Genomic DNA, 9,140 nt, shown 5'->3' on the forward strand with positions numbered 1-9,140 from the left:
TTTAACTTGCCCCTGACCTCTCACATCTAAGGTGCACACCGGCGTCTCGGAGCCCGCCTGTGTCCCCTCCACCGGGAACCCACGGGGACATCTCCGCTCCAGACCACCCTCCTGGAGGACAGGCTGACTGACAGGCACATGTCCAGAGACTTAGGGGGGAAAACTCGAGAGGCAGTGGCTTTCATTGCAGCCGGAGGACACAGTTCAGGGGGCACTTCCTGAGAGCCTGGGCCACGCCGAACCCACGAGGACAGAGGATCCCAGGCCGTTCCCTTTCTGGGCTTCTTCCTCCCCGGAGAAGCCCACTGCTTAGAGGTGCCGGGCAGGGCAGGGAGCCAGATGCCCCAGAACGTTCCGCCAGAGCCGTCTGTCTGAGCTTCGGAGGCGGCGGCTTCCAGCTCAGCACCCGGCCCTGCTCACTGCGCCCCCGCGTCTGTTTGCAGATCCTCATGTCGGAACCAGGCAAGCTCAGCCAGAAAATAAAGGTGTGGCTTCAGGAGTACTGGAACATCACCGACCTGGTGGCCATCAGCGTGTTCCTGGTGGGGGCCGCCCTCCGCCTGCAGCGGCAGCCGTACATGGGCTACGGCCGCGTCATCTACTGCGTGGACATCATCTTCTGGTACATCCGCGTCCTGGACATCTTCGGTGTCAACAAGTACCTGGGGCCCTACGTGATGATGATCGGAAAGATGGTGAGTGCTGAGGCCGCCGGGAGCCGTGGCGCGGGCGGGGGCCGGTGGGGGGTCTTACGGGAAGGGCTTTTGCTTTAAGATAGACACTCCTCCTGCGGGTTAGTGACCTCATGGAATCCAGTGGACACACATGAGTCGAGGGACTACTGTGGATGCGCGCACACACGTGGCAGGGACCTGATGGATAAGCTTTCAACACGGAGCAGAGCCAGACACAGGGAGGCCCGGGGGGGGCCCCCGCCTGCACCCCGGCGCCCTCGGCACGCGAGCTCCGGCCACCGTGCGAGCGTGTCCCCGCTGTCCTAGGCAGCGCTTCCCTTCCCAACAGGCCAAGGACCGTGAAACTGAAAACGGTCCAGCAGCTCGTCCTGACCTCGCCTGTGAGAGCTTCAGGGGTAGGGCTGGCCCCAGGAGAAAGGACGTCCCTAAATTCGGGGATCCTTCGTTATAGGGCGAGTGGCTTTGAGCGAGAGGGTATAGGGCGTAGCTCATCCTGGCAAGGGCTGGCATCTTCGGGGACGTCCCAAGGAGGGATTCTACCCATTTAGTGTCCATAGCAACCGGAGCACGGCTCCCCGCACTCGGCGTATGAGACGCGTTTTCTCTCCCTCCTCAGATGATCGACATGCTCTACTTTGTGGTCATCATGCTGGTGGTGCTGATGAGTTTCGGGGTGGCCCGTCAAGCCATTCTGCACCCCGACGAGGAGCCTTCCTGGAAGCTGGCCCGCAATATCTTCTACATGCCCTACTGGATGATCTACGGGGAGGTGTTTGCGGACCAGATAGACCGTAAGACTAGAATCCATAGTAAGGTTCTCTTCCCTGCTTCCGAGGCCGACGACCAGGTCCCAGTTAGGGCGGGAGCACTGTTCCCTGGGGAGGACGTGCCTTTTAATCCTGCCACAGGCGTCGGATCATTTCGTGAAGACAGGAGTACACATCGAGAAGTGTAGTTTGGGAGACATCGTTATCTCCACTGTAGAAACCGTTAACTGAGATTCCGACTCTCGCCCCCTTTGGCTGGCCCCGTGGCCATCCCAGCACCTGAATATGGCTCCGGGGCCCGTGTCCCGACTTCGCTTCCACGTAACCCCTTTCCGCCCCAAGACAGAGCCGGTAGTGCTAGAGCCACGAGACGGTGAGCTGTCCCGGGACAGGGTGACTGGTGCCTCGCGCCGTCCCCTCCTTCAGGCCACCAAAGCCCACTGTCCGCACAGCTGCCGATTCCCCCTTTGCTGCCGGAGTGCTGTTTTTCTTAATAATCAGCAACACTCTGGACGTCACAGAGGACAGGAGCAGCCCCACAGGGACTTCTGGGGGCCGTAGGCCCCGCCCCGAGGCCGAGCGGGTCGGTCGCAGCATCTCCTGTGCCTCGTAGGGAAGCGAAGCTCAAACGTTCTCACACCTGTTCTACCCAGACGGTCGACGTGACACCAGCGCACGAGGCTCCTCGCCCTCGTCTGTGTCATCATAGAGCATCAGGGTCGTCACTAAAGCTACCGCCACCAGCTCAGACTCATAACGGGTTCACACGAGGCCTTCTATGTAGCTTGTAAAACACGCCTTGAACACAGGTATCTCAAAGCCTGTCGTCGAAGGTGTGTGCAGCCTGGGAAGCCAGGGCATAAACATCTAGTTTGGTTACAAGAATGTTAATGAAACACACATAAACGCTAAAAGTCCCTGGATCCAGACATACGTTGTAACATCTTTATTAAATATATATATATAATTATTGTTATTATTATTATTATTAAATTGGGTAATGAGAGAAGATAGAGGTAATTCTGAGGCTATTATTTTCAGTAACGCCACAATTGTAGCTTTTCGATTCTCAGCTGATTATTACATAATAGCTTTGTATTTCTCTGTGCCTCTGAGGAGCTGGCGCCGGGCTGTGGAGACCGCCTGATCCATCCACCTGTACGTTAACACGATCCTCTGCCGGCAGGCTCGTGCGTTTGTCACAGTATTCTGAACCGCCGAGCTTTTGCTATGGCTTATGACACGGGGTAAAATAACGATTCCCAAACGATATCCATACACGTTTCCTATAATCCACGAGTCTGATTCTTCTCTGTAGATCGCTGTTCTCTAGTGCGAATCTGGAATTCCCACGCTCGAATACTTGGCATTTCTTGTGTCGCTAATCATTTCTTTTACTTTTCTCTCCATTGTCGTTTGACTTTGTTTCCTCCCTTCCCGTCAAAACTAAAAAAAAATAAAACCCTGCTCTCCGATCCCTGGACAGTCTACGCCATGGAAATTAATCGTAAGTTTACACGGCATCGCTGGCTCTAGTCCACGAAATGTGTGTATTCATTAGTCTTTCGGCTAATTACCGATCGTCTTTTATCTGGTCGCAAATGCTTCTTCTTGTTGTCTGCTGTCCACACTTTTTAAAACTGTAAGTCAGTAAGAAGTACGCAGACTATACATTCGTGAAGATTATTCGCTAATCGCTACTGGGATCGTCCTAGCTTTTTCTTCAGGAAATAGGTCCCATGGGATCAAAGCGGCAGAGAGAAAAGATAATTTTCAAACATGGCGCCAGAACAGTCGATTAATGGATCCGGGGGTAGAGGGACCCCATAACAAAAGCATTTTCAAAGTTAATCGCGAGCGAAACCAAAGACAACATAAGCGAATGTTCGATTCTTAGAAGACACGATAACTTTCTAATGGATATATATTAATGAAGGAATAGTTCTGCGGCATCGTTTACAGTAGGCAGGATGCGGAGCCAACCCGGCTGCCCATCACAGACAAATGGGTAAAGAAGAGGCGGTACATATATACATACGCGAAGGAATATTACTCAGCCATGAAAAAGGATGGAATCATGCCATTTGCGGCAACATGGGTGGACCTAGAGGGTACCGTGCTGAGCGGAGTTAAGTCAGACAGAGAGACGCAGACGCCTTATGATTTCACTCACATGTAGAATCTAGAGAACAGGATAGCAGAACCTTTCGATGGTTGCTGGATGTGGGGAAGGTCGGGAAGATGGGGGAAGGGGGTTTAGAGATACAAACCAGTAGTTACAAAACGGTCGTGGGGACGTGAGTACCTCCCGGGGAACATCGGGTGTCGTAACCGTACTGGTACTGGGTTTATTGGGGTGATCGCTTCACCGATTATATAAGTATCTAATCACTATGTGGTACGCCTGAAACTGATATCATACCGGATATCATTTGTAATGGGGAAAAAAAAATGTTTAAAAGAAATAGGTCATTGCATAGCATACGCGAGTTATACGTATTCTTTTCATTCCGCATAAAAAGCATGTGCAAAAAGACAAACGTCTGTTTCAGCTCCTTGCGGGGAAAACCAGTACGACGAGGAGGGCAAGCGGCTGCCCCCGTGCATCCCGGGCGCCTGGCTGACGCCGGCCATCATGGCGTGCTACCTGCTGGTGGCCAACATCCTGCTGGTGAACCTGCTCATCGCGGTGTTCAAGTAGGTGTCGCGGGCAACGGCCGGGTGCTTATGACTCCCCCTGTCATACAGAAGATTCGGTCCAATCGCACCTTTAATTCATTATCAGAGGCGCGGGAAGCAAAGTTAATTTCATGAGCTGTGACGATTGCCGTAATACGACATAAAATATTTTCCTCATCATTTATACCATATAAAATAAAATGGCCTAGGGGAAAAAAAATGGCTCACATTGAAAATCAAGCTTCTTATAAAACTTGCCCTTTGTCTCGTGATGTCTTGAGTGTGCGCCACGCTTAACGAATGTTGAGAAACATTATTTTAGCTTCTGAGATGAACAATAAGACGGAAGAAGCCTTCACAGGAACATAGAGTCTTAGAGCCCGCCCGGGCGTTGGTGAGAACCCGGTTCTAACTCCAGTTTTGAGAGACGTGGAGGAAAAAGGTCACGGGGGTGGGCTGGCTCTTCTAAGGTCCCCATGTCAGCAGACAGCGTGTTTGGCCAGAATTCTACCTTCGAATGTGCTCTCACGGTCTCCCACTGGGAACTAGAACTCAAAGTCGACATGGGCCCGACGTCCAAGAGAACGCACTCGATCGAACCAGGTCAATAAGCAATCGATCTGGTTACCAAAAGTAAGGTGGTCACCAGTGGTTTGACCGCGCCGGGCGTTTCAATGCTTCGCGATGCTTAGCCGAATGGCTCAGACCTTTAAATATACGGAATAAAATTTCCCGGGCACAGGCGTCAAAAACCACACGGCAGTGCGGTTTTTTAGGAAATAAAAAATCGTCCATACGGGACGATTTCGGCACACTTCATCGTTTGCGTCACATGTCCTCGATCGCAGAGGACCCCCGCGGACAGGTAGAGCGAAAGACAGGGCCGCCCCGCTCGGTACGAGCTGGCGCTCAGAGCCGTTCCAGAGCGTCTCTCCATTTCGACGTGAGCGACCGACGACTCCGGGTGATCGCGGCAGAAAGCGACGCGACTAACTACAAACGTCTTCTTTTTAAAGCAACACCTTCTTCGAGGTGAAGTCGATATCCAACCAAGTGTGGAAATTCCAGCGATATCAGCTGATTATGACGTTCCACGACCGGCCGGTCCTCCCGCCACCAATGATCATCTTCAGCCACATCTACATCATCGCCGTGCGTCTCGGTGGCCGCTGCAGGAAGAAGAGGGGCGGGGACCCAGACGAACAGGATCGCGGGCTGAGTACGGGCTCCGGGCTTGGGCTGATGTCGGGAGGGTGTCCCGATGGGCGGCCCTCGCGGGGAGCTCAGTAAACCGCCTTTGGAGCGCGCGAAAACACAGCATTCTGGTCCCAACTGCTGTGCTTTGCTGAAGGCGTCTCGTCGTGTGTCCCTTTGATTAGGCTTTGATTCATTTATTAACAGTTCATATTACTGAAAGCCCACTCGGGAAGGGATGAGGAACAGAGAGTTCTCGAAAACAACTCTCCTACAGTCATTCGGGGTCGCTTTCGAGACGTCTTAACTTGTTGAATGTAGAGATAACGGGGGAAATGATGCCGGACACTGGACTCTAGCCCTAAGATACGTGCAAGAGTTTTCCAGAGAAGCAGAATTTGGTTCCACATCCTGAACGGCTGTGTATTTTGTCTCGTGTGTTAAGTGAGCCATTCTGCCGCGTGTCACGGCCCTCTTTGCGTGACGACGCCCGGGAGGGTCGGGAAACCGTCCGCTGGCGACAGCGCGCGGGGTGGGGGGCGGACGGGCGCCGTCTGACGGGCGCGCGCTTGTCCCTGGGCGCAGAGCTGTTCCTCGGGGAGGAGGAGCTGAAGAGGCTGCACGAGTTCGAGGAGCAGTGTCTGCAGGAGCATTTCCAGGACAAGGAGGACGAGCAGCAGTCGTCCAGGGACGAGCGCATCCGCGTCACTTCCGAGAGGTGAGGGGCGCGCGAGGGGAGGGGCGCGCCCGGCGCGTCGCCGCGCTCCCCAGGGGACGCCCGGGGCCCCGCGCACACGCTCTCCGCGTTCTCGTTTGCTCAGACGTTGGGGTGTCGCGTGTTCCCCACCCCGAGACGGTGTCAAGGTGACGGCTGTAATATTGTGCGTGAAAGGGGGCGACATTTATCGCGAATGGTCCAGGCTGAGACCAAACCACGGCAAACCAAACAGCCAGGCCCGTTTTCCCAGCCCCAAAGCGGGGGCTTTTGCCACAAGGCCCTAATGGGGGGGCGGGGAGGGAGGGACAGCCACTGTCATCCCTGCTCTTGGGCGTTGTTGCCCCTGCCAAGGCCGGTCTCCCTTAGGACTCCCCTCCTCCTGCCACTGGGTCTCATTGCCGCCCCCCCCCCACCAGCTCCCAGAGGAAGAGGCTCCCTCCTCTGTGCTCCCACGAGACCAGGAACCCCCGGAGGCAGAGGCGTCTGTCCCCCAGCAGGGTGGACGCCTGGAAATCAGGGCTGGGTCTGTCTTTCAGACACTCTGACATCCTGGGTACGGACAGAGCCAGCACCATGCAGAGGGCGGTGCTGGACAAATGTGCGGTGAATGAACGCAGCAGGCGTGAATCAGTGAATGAGCAAATGAAGGCGGGTCACAGGGAGGGCAACAGGACTGCGCCTCCTGCAGGTGGCAAAGAGCCACGGGGAAAGAGCGGACGGGAGGGATAGGCCTGCGCCCCCACATTTTCTAGTCATGTAATTTTTGAGCATCTTCATCACTTACTTAAAGCAGCTCGACTTGTCACCCAGCCGGCCAGACTCAAGGGGCATCCACGCCGACTTTTGGCCTTAAAGGTACATTCGCGATGAAACTTTGAAAGACTTCTTCGCTGTTTTAACGAAGAAGGCGATTCCTACGCTTTCAAGACACGCGGATTATTTCTTCACGGAGAGATGAGGTCTCGGTCCTGATCATCTAAACCGTCTGCTTTTCGGTTTGCTGCTGACGGGGGTTTAACCGGCCGGTCGCCTGCGGTGGAAGCGAGTTTCTCCGCTCGGCCTGTGCGCCTTCCCCTCCCCCACAGCCAGGCCTCGGCCGGGTCCTCCCGTTCCTGGACCCAGGCCTCGGGATGCGGCCACCAGGTCACCACCACACTGTGCTGTACTCTTGGGGGCTCTGTACCCGTGTAACAGGTGCGAGAGACCGGCTACTTTCCGTTTCCCTTGGCCGAGGTCGCCGCCAGGGCTGGGGGCACGTGCCGGCCCCTCCGGCCCCTCCGGCCCCTCCGGCCCCTCCGCCCCGTTCCTGGGCTGAGTCTCAGGAGGTCTGGGGAGATGGCAGCGCCTCCTCCCTCTTAACCGGGAGAGCGGAGGAGCGAGAAGTAGGCGGAAGAGTGGAAATCAAATTAGTTAACAGTCCCTAACTTTGGACACCAGGCATTACTTCTGAATTCGGACTTTTGCCTACTTATGTGTCTCCGCCGTGTCTTGAATCTTCTTTACGTATTTGGTGGTTTTTATCCTGAGTCCCCACTTGCCGCGTGATGATTTTCCCGTTCCCCTCTCGGTCGTGTAGGTGCGGGGTGCGGGTAGGAGCGCGTGGCTCCCGGCGTCAGTCTCTCCCCGGCCTCCCTGCTATGGGGCGCCTTTGGCGTCCGGGCCCACGTTCTGAGGCCACGCTGGGCCACGGTCCCCCGCGCAGCATCCACGAGCGCGCTTGCCCGGGTGCGCGGGACGCCGGGTGCGCCGTGCTAGCGAGGCGACCGTTTCTTTTTGTCGTATGATCTCGACATTTCGTAAGGCCCGACGTTGAGCCCCCCTCCCCGGAAGAGCTCTCCGCCGTGCCCCCGATTTGGTGGCGCAGCCCTGGGCCGCAGCCGCGCCCGTACCTGCGCAGGTGACTCTCCTCCGGAATGTGGCCGCCCGCCCCTGCGCGCTGGGCTGGGAGGCTGGCAGTGGGTCTTCTTGCTCGGCGTGGCAGACGCCGGCCGACCACGGACACCCCCTCTTCTTCGCCGAGTCCTGGGTGCGGTTTACCTGCCGTCGCTGCTCGCGTGGGTGCCTGAGGTGGCCGTGCCGCTCGCCGGGCTCACTTCTGCCCTTGGACCCCGATCAGGCCGCACGGCCGCCCACCGGCCGCCGGTGCTGCTGGCCCCACGAGGCCCGCACCCCACATCCCGCACCCCAGACGGCCCTCCCGCGTGCTGTGCCCCCTGCCACTCACCCCTCGGGCTCCCCACGCGCCTGCTCCTCGAGGAAAACGTCCCCGGCTCCTCACGCCAGAGACCGGGCCGGGGGCCTGCACGCCTCCGCGCAGGAGTCCAAATTTGTCTTTTTCTTTCTTTCTTTCTTTCTTTTTTTTTTTTTTGGTCTTATTTATTTACTTTTATTGAAGAAACGATTTTCATTTTTTTAAGTTGTTTTCAAGTTTTTCAGCAATTGGATGACTCAAAGCTTCGTCTCCTGCTTTGAATGCAAACTTCTGTTCTGTCTTCGATGCGTTCCCTTTTGGGTATCGACGATGCCCCCTTTGGCTCCGAAACTTTGGTTTTACCAGGTTTTCGGAACGAGGATCGGTTTCGATAGGCAGGTGACTCTGCCACCCGTGTCCTCGGGCAGGCTTTTCGATGTCGGCAGCACCGAAACCAGCGCCGGGGTTGCGAGGTGTTGTCTCTCTGTCACATCAGGTGACATCAGGTGGCATCAGACAACCGGTGGGGGGGAGGGGACTGTCTCACAGACAACTGCTGCCAGCACCAGGGCGGGACCCGTCCACCCGAACAGTCCGTTCTCGCGAGACCCGCGGCACCTGGCAACACGCGTCCTTTTCCCCCAGGGCTTAAGGCCATGTCTGTGTCCCTTGCGAATCCACCGTTGAACACGGCGTTGACTTCTGCCTCGTTCTGTGTTGTGGTCTGGCATCCCCGATCGCAGGCTCACGGTTTCTTTCAAGGGCGACTGACTTGGAAAGAATCTTTTCTGATAAAACTCTGTCCGAGGTTCAACTTCTTTTCCTCGAATGACGAGAATTTTGTAATCCAGGGAGTTTTCGTTTTTTCCGCGGCTGCGAGGAAGCTTGGCGTTTGA

At 56.0% G+C, this 9,140-nt stretch overlaps 1 protein-coding gene across 1 annotated transcript in view; it reads left to right on the forward strand.

Annotated features, from left to right (window-relative positions):
- The window catches only part of LOC105304826 (transient receptor potential cation channel subfamily M member 1-like), a 56,355-nt gene that overhangs the window by 30,793 nt on the left and 16,422 nt on the right, over positions 1–9,140 (forward strand). The window contains exons 15-19 of the mRNA XM_023522694.1: positions 1,312–1,486; positions 2,949–2,969; positions 4,015–4,159; positions 5,158–5,360; positions 5,921–6,053. Of these exons, the coding sequence (XP_023378462.1) occupies positions 1,312–1,486; positions 2,949–2,969; positions 4,015–4,159; positions 5,158–5,360; positions 5,921–6,053 (677 nt within the window). The remainder of the gene's footprint in view (positions 1–1,311; positions 1,487–2,948; positions 2,970–4,014; positions 4,160–5,157; positions 5,361–5,920; positions 6,054–9,140) is intronic.

The sequence above is a fragment of the Pteropus vampyrus genome, unplaced genomic scaffold (genome assembly GCF_000151845.1).
Source record: "Pteropus vampyrus isolate Shadow unplaced genomic scaffold, Pvam_2.0 Scaffold355, whole genome shotgun sequence".
Taxonomy (NCBI): Eukaryota; Metazoa; Chordata; class Mammalia; order Chiroptera; family Pteropodidae; genus Pteropus; species Pteropus vampyrus.